General features: G+C 35.6%; 2 protein-coding genes across 7 annotated transcripts; both read left to right on the forward strand.

Moving 5' to 3' along the window:
• Positions 1–5,874: 5,874 nt before the first annotated feature.
• Positions 5,875–9,230, forward strand: LOC109166336 (26S proteasome non-ATPase regulatory subunit 11 homolog). 4 transcript variants are annotated; one of them, XR_002051639.1, is made up of 4 exons: positions 5,875–6,060; positions 7,440–8,736; positions 8,775–8,923; positions 9,106–9,230. XR_002051639.1 is itself a non-coding variant. In XM_019315297.1 (3 exons), the coding sequence occupies exon 2, from the start codon at positions 7,464–7,466 to the stop codon at positions 8,727–8,729; it is 1,266 nt and encodes a 421-aa protein (XP_019170842.1). In that variant the 5' UTR covers positions 5,875–6,060; positions 7,440–7,463; the 3' UTR covers positions 8,730–8,736; positions 8,775–8,933. The 4 variants fall into 4 exon arrangements, 2 of the variants coding, with proteins under 2 accessions (XP_019170842.1, XP_019170841.1); XR_002051638.1 differs by having other exon boundaries at positions 7,440–8,924; positions 9,107–9,230; XM_019315297.1 differs by lacking the exon at positions 9,106–9,230 and having other exon boundaries at positions 8,775–8,933.
• Positions 9,231–9,584: 354 nt separating this feature from the next.
• On the forward strand, positions 9,585–15,872 carry LOC109166281 (ARF guanine-nucleotide exchange factor GNOM). Of its 3 annotated transcripts, none has more exons than XM_019315219.1 (3): positions 9,585–9,737; positions 10,560–11,405; positions 11,987–15,872. In XM_019315219.1, exons 2-3 carry the CDS (start codon positions 10,671–10,673, stop codon positions 15,626–15,628), a joined length of 4,377 nt encoding a protein of 1,458 aa, XP_019170764.1. In that variant the 5' UTR covers positions 9,585–9,737; positions 10,560–10,670; the 3' UTR covers positions 15,629–15,872. The 3 variants fall into 3 exon arrangements, with proteins under 3 accessions (XP_019170764.1, XP_019170763.1, XP_019170762.1); XM_019315218.1 differs by having other exon boundaries at positions 10,572–11,405; XM_019315217.1 differs by lacking the exon at positions 9,585–9,737 and adding an exon at positions 10,122–10,153 and having other exon boundaries at positions 10,572–11,405.
• The last annotated feature ends 411 nt before the right edge of the window (positions 15,873–16,283 follow it).

A 16,283-nucleotide genomic window follows, 5' to 3' on the forward strand; every position in this document is an offset into this window, starting at 1 on the left:
TACCCCTCACAGGTTGCACACAAGGACGCAAAATCGAGTCATGACAAGTGTAATCTAGGAGTTTCACCCTTTTGTGGGGGTGGCTTCTTATGGTCACAAAGCACTGGTCTACCTAGGCTCCCACCTAAAAAGCCGCTCCCCTAACGGGTTGCATAGAATGACACAAAATCGAGTCATGTGTAATCTAGGAGTTTCACCCTCTTGTGGGGGTGGCTTCTTATGATCACCAAGCACTGGTCCTCCTAGGCTCCCACCTAAAAAGCCGCTCCCCTCACGGGTTGCACACAATGACACAAAATTGAGTCATGACAAGTGTAATCTAGGAGTTTCACCCTCTTGTGGGGGTGGCTTCTTATGATCACCAAGCACTGGTCCTCCTAGGCTCCCACCTAAAAAGCCGCTCCCCTCACGGGTTGCACACAATGACACAAAATTGAGTCATGACAAGTGTAATCTAGGAGTTTTACCCTCTTGTGGGGTGGCTTCTTATGGTCACCAAGCACTGGTCCTCCTAGGCTCCCACCTAAAAAGCCGCTGAGTCACTCTAGTTTAACTTTTTCATAATTGTCTTCAAAAAAAAAAAAAAAAAAAAAACCTTTTTCATAATCAATGTGAGGTCAGGGTGTGAGGGCCCTGGGCGAGTGATTTTGCCTTTTGCATCTAAGATAACACCTATTATGGCGTTGTCAAAACTAGCATTCATGATTAATCATGGACAACAAATTTATTACAAATATATATAATTTCTAAGATATTATAAATTGTGATCGACTTGATGTACACATTTGATCAAATATAATTACACTGCACCCAAAATAATCATACATTAATACTTATAAATTAGAAATAAAAAGAACACACGTACTAAATATATCATACTCGACATAATTTTATCAAATATATGATATCATAAATTATAAAAAAAAAAGATTATAAAAATGGATTGAGAATAGGAATGTTCTATATATATGCTTTTTTGTGGCATTATGCCTCTAATAGCTGTGGGGGGGGGGGGGGGGGGGTCTAGGAAAGCTTCATTCCTAAGAAAATAGGATGGCAGAGAATGAAAGAACATAGCTTTAGGAAATTTGATTGAATTCCAAATTTAAATTCCAACCTTCAACATTCAACAAAAAAACTTTTTCCAGTTACCCATGAAGATTTGATTGTGTCCTTAGATACTGCATATTTTAAAAGATAATCCACAAAATGATATCATCTTTTAACATTCTTGGGATAATCATTCTCATAAAGTGCATATATTGACCCCCTTTAGATGGGTAATAATTTTCCTAATACAAAGTTTTTTAGATGATTTCAATTTAAAATTAATATTTACCATTTGAGTATCCTCGTAATAAAATAAAGGGAAAATGACATTTTTTTCCCCTGAGTTATATACTTATAGCACTTTTTCCCTCTAAATTATTTAAGTGGTTTTTTTCTCCCCTAAAATGTTAAATGGACATATTTACCCTTAAAATAAATATTTAAAATAAATATTTCATTTATTTTTCTTCTCCAATAAATTATTACTATAATTTGGTTCAAACCAAACAGATACGATAGTAACCAAATCAAAATATTCCAATTACAATTTAGAACCAGAACGCGATATTTAGAGTTTATTAAAATCGCAAATCGAAATGGCCGGTTCATGTTCCGAACTGAAAAAATAAAATATATTTATTGTTGAATTTAAACTATTTTAAAATAAAAATAAAATAAAATTTAAAATAAAGACGGTTCAAAATCGCGAACCGGATCCGGAACTGCCGGTTCACGGTTCATGATCCAGTTTTTTTGGTTCATAAATTTAATAAATTGAAATCTAAATATTGGATTCTAGATCTGAATCATAACCGGAAATTTTTAATTCGATTGCTATAGTGTCCGGTTCAGTTCGAATCGAACCGTGGTCATTGCTACATATACACAATAATTTGTTGGAGAAGTAAAATAAATAAAATGTTTATTTTAAGGGTAGAAATGTCAATTTAATATATCAGGTGGAAAAACCACCACTTTTAAAATAATTGAGGGGGCTAATATGCTTACATAAATAATTGAGGGGGAAAAAGTACTATAAGTATATAACTTAGGGGAAAAAGTGCCATTTTCCCTAAAATAAAACATTCGATTAAAATTTACATATCCCTCTCAAATTTTACAAAAGCCATATATCTTCTTAAATTACTCTATTTTCTCCTCCTGAATATTCACTTCTTGACATGCATGACAATAAAGTCATTTTGTTCATTGGACGCCAATTCATTTAGAAAATCTGTATAACGTTATTATATTTTTCGGTTTGTGTAAGATTTTTTTTAAAAAAGTAATTAATACTGCCCTTATTTCAATGTAGTATCTGTCTATATATATACTTTCTTAATCAATATCCATTAAGAGAGTCACAGAGGTATCATTGAGCTACAAGCTACATGATGCTTGTGTAAGACTCTTGTATCATTTAATTTTGAGTAAGCCCTGTGCTGGCAAATACTATACCAATTGGGCAAAAATGGTGCTTTTATACAGGCGAAATTAGTGGTTCCCCATATCTGCTTGCCTAACAATTGGGTGGCAACAAATTAATCCAAAGAAAAGGATCCAAATTGATGGGACTTAGATGAAATGATATATGTCTCTTCCTATTTAATAGAGGTCTGAGTTTTGAGTATGAAGAATACAATTAGTCAATTACTTTGAATGACACTTTTGTCACATTTTAAGGTCTTATTCAATTCGATTTCAACATGATTAATTTTGACGCGAAGAATCTTATTATATTTTACTTAAAAAATCTGTATCATAAAAAAAAAAAAAAAAAAAAAAAAAAAAAAAAAAAAAGAGAGCAATGGATCAAAAAATTTCATTGGCAAAATGAAATTTCACCTTCCTTGTGTATATATATTTCCACTTCTAATATACACTTAAATTCATGTGTCAAATATCCAAGTTTAGTATATGACGGAGAGAATGGAAGAAAAAAAAATTGAAATAGCATTTTTTTGCGGGAGCATCCCATTTTTTTTGTCACCTCTTCTCTCTTTCATCCTCATCACTCATGACCCCACAAAAAATCTCGTTATAAATTATTGATGGTACGGTGATGCTTTTAGATGGTAAACTTAAATAAATAAATATATAAAATAGACAAAAATAATGTGGGTTAAGGATAACCTAGCCGACACAACTTGAGATAGTTCGAGATTTTAACCCACATTATCATCTCTACTTAAATTTTTATAATTATTACGTTGATACATAATTAGCAAAAATATTAAGGAACTAATTTGATAATTCTAAATCCTATTTCGTGAAGTCCAAATTCTTCTAAAAGGTTGAACCCCAACCCTAAAGTCCAAATTGTTATAGGCAAAAGAGGTGAAAATAATATAGAAAAATTAACATTTTTATTTTTATTTTTATTTTTCTGAATCAAAAGGAGGGAAAACCCCAACTAGCTAGCTATATTGACAACACATTGCCGCAACACACCTATAGGCTATAGAGTCGTCAAGAAGCAAACCCAGAATCGCAGTATCCAGTTGAGACATCATACTTAAGCCCCGAGGGCTACCAAGAATTAACATTTTTATAATTCTTGAATTGTACACAATTAATTCTAATTTTGATTCTTAATTGTTCATTCACTTTTATCGCAAATTATGCTGTGTAACTGTATGGTGCACACGGTTGCAAAAACGACGTCGTTGACTAAAAACGCGCATCCCATTTAAAAGAATAAAATTCATGTTCGATTCCCGGCAATAGCATTTTTTGTGCATAATTTGAATTATATATCCACAATGAATGAACTAAATATCCACAATGAATGAATAACTAAAAATCCAGAATGAATGAACTAAATATCCACAATAAATGAACTAAATATTCACATTGAATGAATAACTAAAAATCCATAATGAATGAACTAAATATTCATAATGAATGAACTAAATATCCACAATGAATGAACTAAGAATCCAGAATGAATGAACAACATAATGCTGTTGAGGAGAATCGAAATTGATTTTTTTTTTTTTTAAATAGGACACGCATTTTTAGTCAAAACGATATCGTTTTGCAATTGTATCCACCATACATGGTGCACACGGTTGCACAGCATAACTATTGCACTTTTATAAAGACAAATGTTCTGTCACAAGTCCGCAAAATACTTCTGATATTGGGCTTTAGGCCCAAACATACTTGGCCCAATAAATGCCATTAAAATTACGTCAAATTTTAATGTGGACTATGGTCCATATAGTAATTTGGTCAATAAAGTAATAGTTAATTTCATCAGAGGTCTATTGTTTTTGGTAAAAATTTTAAATTTAATCTTAGATTATTGTTTTTGCCATTTAACATCCTAGACTATTAATTTTTGGACAGTTTTAGTCTTTTTCATGATTTTTCATATTTTTAGTAAAGGTATTGTTGTCATTTCATATTTTTCTTTTGTTATTTTTCCAGTTTCAACCAGTTTAATTGGTTTAGAACTTAGGTAACCTCTGATTTTTAGTAATCATATTTTTCGACCGATTTTTAGTAAAATTCTAAACCAATTAAACCGGTTGAACATCTAATTTTAAATTAATTAAATGCATATATATTATTAATTAAATACAAAAATATTAAAGTTATAATACGAAATATATTATATTTATTTAGTTAATTTTAAATTTTTTCTTTTTAAAATGCAAGAAAATCAAATGATTTTCAAAGTTCATGATTTATAATCTTTTATGCTCAACTTTGAATGCTACGTATTTAGTCGGGCTAATTATTTGACCAAAATTTATGTTAAATTTTATATTATATTTTTTTAAATACATTTTAACATATTCATAGTATATGTTTAACAATTATGCCAACCCTAATTGAGATGAGGTTCAATCAAAATAATATGAACCATTCATTTTAAGATACAATTATACCAACATTTTTTTTATAAGGACCTAACATTATTGGCTTTTATTAGACTAGTAATTCACCCGCGCGATGCACAAAAAAAAATTACGGTATTATAAATATAAAAAAAATAGAAAAAATAAATATTTTAAAATTATTTAATATAATAATATTTTTGAGCTTCCATTGATCAAGTATTTATTATTTTTATAGAATACAAAATTACAATTAAAATTAAAATTAAAATTAAAATTTTGTATATGGTTAATATAATCTCTAATTATGTGCATATTCAAATAAACTTATAGAGATAATTTACATAATTACATTGATTTATTCTTAATTGTATTTCATCTATATTATAATTTTCACAATACAAATAATAACTAAGATAATTACATTTGGAAAGCAAATTTCAAATTTTGTGTGTAAATTTAAACTCTAATTGAACACATTTTTTATATGATTATATAATATATAGCTATTTTATTTTTCAAAAGTATATTTTTATATGATTATATAATATATAGCTATTTTATTTTTTAAATGTTTTTTTTTTATAATAAAGGATGTTGTGGCATTAATTGTAACATTAATTATTTCCCAAACCATATAGCTTTATTATATAAAGAATTTGTACTTTTGTAGATATGTTATTGCATAGTTCTGGATTTTAGTTTCATTTTTCATACACACTAGTTTTATTTTAATAATATTAAATTATCATTTTAATTATACTACAGTTTCATGAATTTCATTCAAAAATATATACTGTGGGAATCAAACCCCTACAAAAAGAGCTCATTTGCCACTTGAGCTACCCTATTGGGTTATTCTGGTCCATCTCTTGTTGTGCATGAATAGTAGATAAATTAGTGCAGAGATTTGGTTATTGTACTTCAACCCCCAGAAGTTTCCAATAATTTCAAATAAATCCCAAAGAGTCCTGACATCCCTATAGGCTATAGTCTCATACCGGAAGTGAAACCCTAGCCTTCGATCGTGTATGACTCTCTTTTCTCTCGCTCGGATCTCAAATTGAACCGTATAAGTAACTTTTCTTCCGATCTTCGCTTCTCAAGGAACCGTCGCGGTGTTCATACTTTGTGGTTTAGAAGCCTAATCCAGTTCCCAAGTCGCGTAAGTCCCCTGTTCGTCTGCTCTGGCGGCCAATTTTTCAATATCTCGTTGTCATTAGCTTTCGTTAAAATTTTTTGCTTTTGCATATTTTGAATTTTCGATGTCCTTTGCTATTTCCTTAATATTTTGGGAATGAATTGTGTGTATATCTCGCTGTATACTTGGAAATTTCGAGATACTGTAATTAATCCATTTATTTAAGAGAAGAAAACTTGTAGGATTTGAGATTCCCAGTTGTGTTTCAGTAAGTGGTATGCTCTCTAGTAGTCTAGTCTCAGCATAGGTATACTTTACTCTAGAGTACTCGACCACTCAATCTCATTCAACACTATCAATGGGATCCTTAAAGCTTCGAAATTTATATGAGAATTTCTATGTTCCATGTGCATAAGGTGTTGTGATATCAGTGTGGTGTTGTGTTTCCTACTCTGTGATAAAGCGGTGTATGCTATTGTTCCTTAATGTTTGGCTAGCCAAACTTGCTTTCTTCGTATTTATTTTGGTGTCTACCTGCTGCTTTGGTTTCCATTAATCTTATTTTCTGACTTTATCTGTTCGTGGGCATACTAACTTGGACACAATATAATAACATAAAGCAAAGTGTGCAGCCATGATGATTGGATTGGCAATGGCATCCTGGTCTTGATGAAATAGATAAATAAAAGAGTTGCTCAAAAGCATCAGATCAGCAATAATATTGACCGCCTTGCCTAATAGAATTTATTTACTTCTTTGACATTGTCTTAGCAGGGGCTTGAGTTTAACCCGTCTTAGAATTTTCAGGACAAAGAGGGAATTAGGGAAAAGTTTATGGGATTTTCGTTCTCCAAACCCGTTGTTTAATTTTTATTTATTTAGTTTTATTTGTTGGGATATTGGATCTAATGCCATTTGGTTGTCTAGATTGAACTTTTGAGCTTGGATCCACCTTGGATTGAATACTGTTCAATGCTATTCTCTAATTGGATTGTTTGTGGCATTTCACTGTATTTTATATCCTTTTAAGCAATTAAGCATCAAAGGTTACTTTGTACAAATTTGAGTGGATGCCCTGCATGTCCTATTATAAGATCTTAGGTTGATTCCATATGTTTGTGTGTGTGTGCGCGCATGCACATGCATGTGTCTTATGTCATCTTTCTCTAGATATAGAATATGGGTAAAGGGTTCTTTTGGGTGTAACTTTCAGTACATTACTTGTATAGTGGAGCAGTTATGCTTTCTAAGAAACATCTATTCTCCAATTTAATGATTATATTCTTATTTCGTCCAATGCCACCTTTGCTGGCCTCTAGTTTCATTAGTTTGGTGTAGACAGCAGCTCTGACAAAGGTGTTACTGTTCTTTTCAGTGAGTCTAACATTCTCTTGACTCTGCAGGACTTAAATTGAAAAGCTTTGACCATGTCTCATCTCCCAGCAACAACAAGTTCACTCAGTGAAGCTTCTGAGGCCAAAACTCCATCTGAGGCTATTGCCATTCTTTACCGCATCCTTAATGACCCTGCATCTTCTTCTGAGGCTTTAAGGATCAAAGAGCAAGCAATCTCTAATCTCTCTGACCTGCTGAGACAAGAGAATCGGGCAGAGGAACTTAAAAACCTTCTGACCCAATTGCGGCCTTTCTTTTCTTTGATCCCCAAGGCAAAGACAGCTAAAATCGTTCGAGTAATTGTTGATGCAGTGGCAAAAATTCCAGGTACGTCTGACCTTCAGATTTCCCTTTGCAAAGATATAGTGCAGTGGACCCGTGCTGAGAAGAGAACTTTCCTTCGCCAACGAATTGAGGCAAGACTTGCTGCTCTTTTGATGGAAAACAAGGAGTATTCTGAGGCGTTGACACTCCTTACTGGCCTCATCAAGGAGGTGAGAAGATTGGATGACAAGCTGCTTCTTGTGGAGATTGACTTACTAGAGAGCAAGCTTCATTTTTCATTGAGAAACCTTCCTAAAGCCAAGGCTGCATTGACAGCTGCCCGAACAGCAGCCAATGCTATATACGTGCCTCCAGGTCAGCAGGGCTCTATTGATCTGCAGAGTGGTATCCTTCATGCAGAAGAGAAGGATTATAAAACTGCTTACAGCTATTTCTATGAAGCATTTGAAGCATTCAATGCCCTCGAAGATCCCCAGGCCATATACAGCCTCAAGTACATGTTGCTTTGCAAGATCATGGTGAGCCAGGCTGATGATGTTGCAAGCATTATATCATCACCCAAGGTGGGATTACAATATCAAGGCCCCGAACTTGATGCTATGAAGGCTGTTGCTGATGCTCACTCAAAACGCTCTTTGAAGCTCTTTGAGGTTGCTCTTCGAAATTTCAAGGCCCAGCTAGATGAGGATCAGATTGTCCACCGGCATCTTTCTTCCCTCTATGACACTTTGATGGAGCAAAATCTTTGCAGGTTGATTGAGCCTTTCTCCCGGGTTGAAATTGCTCACATTGCTGAGTTGATTGAGTTGCCTGCTGACCATGTTGAAAAGAAGTTATCTCAGATGATTTTGGATAAGAAGTTTGCTGGAACTCTCGACCAAGGTGCTGGGTGCCTCGTGATTTTTGACGATCCAAAGACAGATGTCATATATCCTGCGACATTGGAAACCATTTCAAATATGGGGAAGGTTGTTGACAGTTTGTTTGTAAGATCTGCCAAAATAATGGCTTGAGTTCTAGATTGCAAGCTTTTTTGAGCTTGCTTGTTTACTGTCTAAATTGACCCCAACTAGAACAGAGGTGTATTTCAAATTAATGGTTGTTTTGAAGGGGTTTCCTACTTTCCTTACCCTTAGGACAAGGATGTGGGGCATTGAAGTCATGAAGATGTTCTTAGTTCAACCTTAATCAAGTTTTAAAGTACAATATTGTTTTCTTAATCTTTTTTTTTTTTCTTTGGCCAGACCATTAGGTGTCTTGAGTACTGAGGAGGTCCTAACTGTAGGAGGCACCTTTAAGCTCGTATCATTCTCAGACTAATCTTCATGTGCAGCGGGCTGGCCCAATTAAGGGGCATAGTATTGGCCAAATTGGTTTTAAAGTAGAATATTGTTTTGTTAATCATTTTTAGTCACATTTAGTTCCTAGTTTGACTATTGTTGAATTCTAAATGGTTCAAGCTCAATATCTCTTAAACATCTACTAATGCCTAACTACATCCACTTTGCAATGCATTCTATGTATACCTTATAGTTTAATAGTCATTTAAATTGTTTATCCCAAATGGTTAACAAAGTGACACTTTTGACCAATTTATTAACGATGTCAAATTTTACAATTTACTTTCAATTATAACTTCAAGATTTAGTGGCCATAAAATGAAAAAATGTTCTCATTACATTAGATGAAACTCTCACACTGAGACGTGAGATTGGATATTTCATATACCATCTTAATAGTCGATGCAGACTTTTGTTTATTTTCCATGTACCAAAAGTTACTGATAACCTACCCTTTTGGCTTGATTTTTGAGGGTATAACGGTAAATTCATGCACTGCATAGTATTTGACTAAAGGCGAAAAAAGAAAGACAAAACCCTAAAGCTGTAATTCTCTCTCTCTCTCTCTCTCACTAACTTATCAGAGTCTCAGGATTAACGTTTCTAGCACCAAGTTGTGGACGATGACCCCACTCGCCTCGAGATCCTAGTGAAGAAGCTCAGGAACTGTCCCTATACAAGGTATCAAATCTCTTACCCGTACCCGTATGTCTATATTGATCAATTCGTGAAGTTGGTTTTGGAGTGTCTCATTGTCTGGAATCGATTGCATCTGTCGCTATTAAGTGATTGAAGTGAATAGTTAGTGTCGCTTAGAGTTGTTTATTGAGATTTGAACGCTCAGAGTTGTGTTGATTAACTGAATGAGCAGCGGAAATCCTGGAAATTTTAAGTGCATTATGATATTTCAAGATCAATCTGTGTTTTTGGTAAGATCTGGTGGTAATTATGTTGTGCATTTCAAATTTTAGCTAATTGTACTTTAATTACCCAATCGTGAGTGTTAGGAAGTTGTTATATATTCTTAGAGCTAGGAAACTTTAATCTCTCAATACTTGCAGAAATGGATTGAACTGTTTTTGCAGTTCTATTGTAGGGTTTGTAAGTGAGTTAAGAATTCTTTTATTTATTTATTTATTTATTTTATATATAGAACAAATGTGAATTTGATTAGACATTTCATTAAGGCTTAATTAATTAATACACAGAATGAATTGCACTTTTCAGCAAACAATGAATTTTGGTTCTTGGAGTTGGGACATTCATTGGTTTGGCTTTGAAATATGAAATCTCTTAACTTATCTTCTTTTTTTCTGTGATTTTATCCATAACTTTTTATTCTAATATCAATTTGAGCTTAGTTTAGTGCAGTATTTCTTGAATATTTGGGCTGTATCAGGAATTTTCCATGGATAACACTGTTCTTAGAGCCAACTGTTTATGGACACTTTCATGTTTTCTGCTATTTCACAATGATGATAATGAACCATTTACTTATACTAGTGTGTTTTCTAGAGCAAGGGGGCGATGCTTTGATTCACTTTCAGTGCTCTATCTGTTAAATTGTCCTTGGCACTCTTTGAAGTCTTTTGGTACGGTGCCACTTGTTTCAAAATGGGGCGATTAAGACTACAATCTAACATCAAATCAATTGAAGAGGAACCAGAAGATTGTGAGGCTACCTCCTCTAGTAAAAATGCTTTAGCATGCATGATAAATTCAGAGGTAAGTGCTGTGTTGGCAGTGATGAGAAGGAATATGAGGTGGGGTGGTCGATTTGTGTCAGGGGATGACCAGCTAGAACACTCCTTAATCCAGTCCCTGAAGACACTGCGAAAGCAGATATTTTCATGGCAACATCAATGGCAAACTATTAACCCAGCATTGTATCTTCAACCATTTCTAGAAGTTATTCGATCTGATGAAACTGGGGCACCAATCACTGGTGTTGCCTTGTCATCTGTCTACAACATTTTGACTCTTGATGTAATTGATCTGAACACCACCAATGTTGAAGATGCTATGCACTTGGTTGTCGATGCTGTGACTAGCTGCAGATTTGAGGTTACTGATCCTGCATCAGAAGAAGTTGTACTCATGAAAATACTTCAAGTCCTTTTGGCTTGCATGAGAAGCAAAGTCTCAGTTGTCTTGAGTAATCAACATGTTTGCACCATTGTCAATACCTGCTTTCGAGTAGTTCATCAAGCTGGAACGAAAGGTGAGCTCTTGCAACGGATAGCACGGCACACCATGCATGAACTTGTGAGGTGTATCTTCTCTCACCTTCCAGAAGTTGACAACACGCAATGCTCATTAGTTAAACGGGGCAGTTCTACAAAACATGAGGTACAGAGAATTTTTGATTCTTGTTCTCTATTTTGAAGTTTTGATTTCCTGGAATTTCCTTCATTTTTGTTTTTTTTTTTTTTTTGGTGTGTGTGTGTGGAGGAAACAACAGGTGCCAAGTAAAAATTGCCAAATTGACCCTCTATCCTTGTGGCAAGGCAATGAGTGGTAAATAAAGAGTTTACGAAGGAAATAACTCAATGGCTTTTGAATAGTTTCTAGGATTACCTTGGTACACTGAACAAAATGATTAGAGAGGAAGCATTACTTGTACAAATATTGTGAAGTTCCTTTTAAAATGACCCAATTTCCTGCGCAGCAACTCTTGCTCTTTTTCCTTTTTTTTGAGGGGTGATGGGATCTGAAATTGAAGTTAGTGCTAGCAAGACATTCAAATTTGATGCAAGAATGTCAAAGAATGTGAGTCCACAGTAGCAAACTGCAAACCTATGTGGTTGATAGGCTGACACACTTTTAATGATGTGGATGGAGATTTGAGTGCATAATCTGTGAATTGATCTTCCTTTACTTGTTACTGAGTATTTCTTTTGTTTTTATGTTTTGTTGTTCTTCTACTGTAGGTTTCTGGCCTAGATGGTGATTACGGTTTCAGTAGTAAGTCAGAGAATGGTACAGGTTCTTCTGAATATGATAGCCAACCACCTTCAGGAGGTTTTGCTTCTTCTGGATCCACAGGCTTGCACAGTGCTGCAATGGATGACAGCATGGTCATGAGTGAATATGGGAAGGATACTGTTCCTTATGATTTACATCTAATGACTGAGCCATATGGGGTCCCTTGTATGGTTGAGATATTTCATTTCCTGTGCTCATTGCTGAATGTTGTTGAACATAAGGGAATGGGCCCTAGGGCAAACACTATAGGATTTGATGAAGATGTCCCTCTATTTGCTCTAGGTTTGATCAACTCAGCAATTGAACTAGGTGGTATGGCTATTCGGAATCATCCTAGATTATTGAGTTTGGTACAGGATGAACTATTCCGTAATCTCATGCAATTTGGCCTGTCAATGAGTCCGTTGATTCTTTCAATGGTCTGTAGCATTGTTCTAAATCTCTATCAGCATTTGCGTACTGAACTGAAACTGCAGCTTGAGGCTTTCTTTTCTTGTGTGGTATTGAGGCTTGCACAAAGTCGTTATGGGGCTTCATACCAGCAGCAGGAGGTTGCAATGGAGGCTCTTGTTGACTTTTGTAGACAGAAAACATTTATGGTAGAGATGTATGCAAATTTGGATTGTGATATAACTTGCGGAAATGTTTTTGAAGAACTTGCTAATCTATTGTCAAAAAGTGCTTTTCCTGTGAATTCTCCTTTGTCTGCCATGCACATTCTTGCTTTAGATGGATTGATTGCTGTAATTCAGGGAATGGCTGAGAGGATAAGCAATGGATCATATAATTCAGAACCACATCTAATACATCTTGATGAGTATACTCCGTTCTGGATGGTAAAATGTGAGAACTATAGTGATCCTGATCATTGGGTACCATTTGTACGGAGGAGGAAGTATATCAAAAGGAGATTAATGATTGGAGCTGATCACTTTAATCGAGATCCAAAGAAAGGGTTAGAATTTCTCCAAGGAACATACCTGTTGCCTGAAAAACTTGATCCACAAAGTGTGGCTTGCTTTTTTAGGTTTACTGCAGGGCTAGACAAGAACCTTGTTGGAGATTTTCTTGGAAACCACGATGAGTTTTGTGTTCAGGTTCTTCAGGAGTTTGCTGGAACATTTGATTTTCAAGACATGAACTTAGATACTGCTTTACGTTTGTTTTTGGAGACTTTCCGATTGCCTGGAGAATCCCAAAAGATACAGAGAGTGCTTGAGGCTTTTTCAGAAAGATACTATGAGCAATCACCACAGATTTTAGCTAATAAAGATGCTGCTCTATTATTGTCCTATTCCCTGATAATGCTTAACACTGACCAGCATAATGTACAGGTGAAGAAGAAGATGACAGAAGAGGATTTCATTCGAAATAATAGACACATAAATGGAGGCAATGACCTCCCTCGTGAGTTTCTGACGGAACTCTATCATTCAATCTGCAGCAATGAGATCCGCACAACACCAGAACAAAGTGCTGGTTTTGCGGAAATGACACCCAGCCGTTGGATTGATTTGATGAGTAAATCTAAGAAAACTTCTCCATATATAGTGTGTGATTCCAGAGCATACCTAGACCATGATATGTTTGCCATAATGTCTGGTCCAACTATTGCTGCCATCTCAGTGGTGTTTGATCATGCTGAACATGAAGATGTTTACCAGACATGTATTGATGGATTCTTAGCTGTTGCAAAGATATCTGCTTGCCATCATCTTGAAGATGTTTTGGATGATTTGGTGGTGTCACTCTGTAAGTTCACAACCCTTTTGAATCCTTCAGCTGTTGAAGAGCCTGTTTTAGCTTTTGGTGATGATGCAAAAGCAAGGATGGCAACTGTTACAGTTTTCACTATTGCAAACAAATATGGTGACTTTATCCGCACTGGCTGGAGAAACATTTTGGATTGCATCTTGAGATTGCACAAGCTTGGCCTTCTACCTGCTCGTGTGGCAAGTGATGCAGCTGATGACTCTGAGATATCTTCTGAACCTGGACATGGGAAGCCTCTCACAAGTTCATTATCTTCTGCGCATATACAGTCTATAGGCACACCTAAAAGATCTTCTGGGCTAATGGGTCGATTTAGTCAACTCCTATCTTTAGATACAGAAGAGCCAAGGTCCCAACCTACTGAGCAACAACTTGCAGCTCATCAACGCACACTTCAGACAATTCAAAAGTGTCACATAGACAGTATCTTTACTGAAAGCAAATTTCTGTTAGCTGATTCTTTATTACAGCTTGCACGGGCACTTATATGGGCTGCAGGGAGACCTCAAAAGGGCAGTAGTTCTCCTGAAGATGAAGACACTGCAGTATTCTGCTTGGAATTGCTGATTGCAATTACCTTGAACAATCGGGATAGAATTGGTCTTCTTTGGCAAGGAGTTTATGATCATATTGCTAATATTGTTCATTCAACTGTAATGCCTTGTGCTCTAGTTGAAAAGGCTGTTTTTGGGCTCCTCCGTATCTGCCAGAGGTTGCTCCCCTACAAAGAGAACTTGGCTGATGAACTTTTGAGATCACTTCAACTGGTTCTCAAGCTTGATGCCCGTGTTGCTGATGCATATTGTGAACAAATTACTCAAGAAGTCAGTCGCTTGGTTAAAGCGAATGCCACTCACATTCGTTCTCAGACTGGTTGGCGCACAATAGCATCTTTACTTTCTATCACAGCTAGACATCTAGAAGCATCTGAAGTGGGATTTAATGCACTACTATTCATCATGTCTGATGGAGCACATTTGTCACCAGCTAATTATGTCCTTTGCATTGATGCAGCAAGACAATTTGCAGAATCTCGTGTTGGACAGGCTGATCGATCTGTTAGTGCTGTGGATCTTATGGCAAGTTCCGTTTCTTGTTTGACATCATGGTCGAAAGATACTAGAGAAGCTATGGCAGAGACAGAAGCTCTAAAATTGTCTCAAGATATCGGGGAGATGTGGCTGAGGCTTGTACAGGGGCTGAGAAAAGTTTGTCTGGACCAAAGGGAAGAAGTAAGAAATCATGCTCTTCTGTCACTTCAGAAGTGCTTGACGGGAGTTGATGATATGTACCTCCCACACGGTTTGTGGTTGCAATGCTTCGATATGGTTGTCTTCACAGTTTTGGATGACTTGATCGAAATTTCACAGGGACACTCCCAGAAAGACTATAGAAACATGGAAGGTACACTCGTCATCGCACTGAAGCTCCTGAATAAGGTGTTTCTACAGTTACTCCCCAAGCTCTCTCAATTAACCACCTTCTGCAAACTGTGGCGGGGTGTCCTCAACCGGATGGAAAAATACATGAAGGTGAAAGTCAGAAACAAGAAAAGCGACAAGCTTCAAGAACTAGTTCCCGAGCTCCTGAAGAACACTTTACTCGTAATGAAGACAAGTGGAGTACTTCTTCAGAGGAGTGCTCTCGGGGGAGATAGCCTGTGGGATTTGACGTGGTTGCACGTGAACAACATTCTTCCATCTCTGCAGTCCGAAGTTTTCCCCGATCAAGATCCAGAGCAAGCACAGCATATCCAAGGTGAACCACCTCGAAGTCCTGTCTCTACCGAAACCGATCCTAGTGTAAACGAATAGCATTATTTGATGATAAACTGGCTTTATCTCGTTAATATTCTTTTACCTTGATTGGGCTTGTGACACAGTTTCTGGACCATTTTGGTCCTGGAAGAAGAGTGTAGAGATGAATGCTTTTGCATGATGATTTCTTTTGAGAGGATTTTCAATCCTGCTGCAATAGGCATATATCGTATCAGACTGCCATATTGTACATAACTATGTAACCTTTGGTTCTGTAGTTCTTACCACTTCTAGTGTGTCATTAATATCTTTCTTCTTCTTCTTCTTCTTCTTCTTCTTCTTCTTTCTTTCTTTTTTTTTTTTTTTTTTTTTTTTTTTTTTTTTTTTTTGTTGTTGTTGTTGTTGTTGTTGTTGTTTAATTTTATAAAAATAAAATAAAATTCAGAGGCGGATTTTACAAAAAAATGTTTGTTTTTATAATTTTGTTTCTTTAAATATGTATAAATAATTAAATATTATATGTTTACTAGTTTATTGCTGCCACGAATGGTAGAAACTATCGCGTGCAAAGAGGCACTCACATAGCTTAAATGGCGGGAGGTGCATTCTGTTTGACTTCAATCAGATTGCAAAGATCTTTGTCTCAATTTGACATCTTCCACAGCCGAGTTGAGATTGTACATTGGCATTCTTACGTTGGATTGTAGGAACT

The sequence above is a fragment of the Ipomoea nil genome, unplaced genomic scaffold (genome assembly GCF_001879475.1).
Source record: "Ipomoea nil cultivar Tokyo-kokei standard unplaced genomic scaffold, Asagao_1.1 scaffold3087, whole genome shotgun sequence".
Classification (NCBI taxonomy): Eukaryota; Viridiplantae; Streptophyta; class Magnoliopsida; order Solanales; family Convolvulaceae; genus Ipomoea; species Ipomoea nil.

Coding starts and splice junctions, on each gene's coding strand:
- LOC109166336 (XM_019315296.1), top strand. CDS start 7,464: ATGTCTCATCTCCCAGCAACAACAAGTTCACTCAGTGAAGCTTCTGAG.
- LOC109166281 (XM_019315219.1), top strand. CDS start 10,671: ATGGGGCGATTAAGACTACAATCTAACATCAAATCAATTGAAGAGGAA. Junction 11,406..11,986: donor GCAGTTCTACAAAACATGAG/GTACAGAGAATT, acceptor CTTCTACTGTAG/GTTTCTGGCCTAGATGGTGA.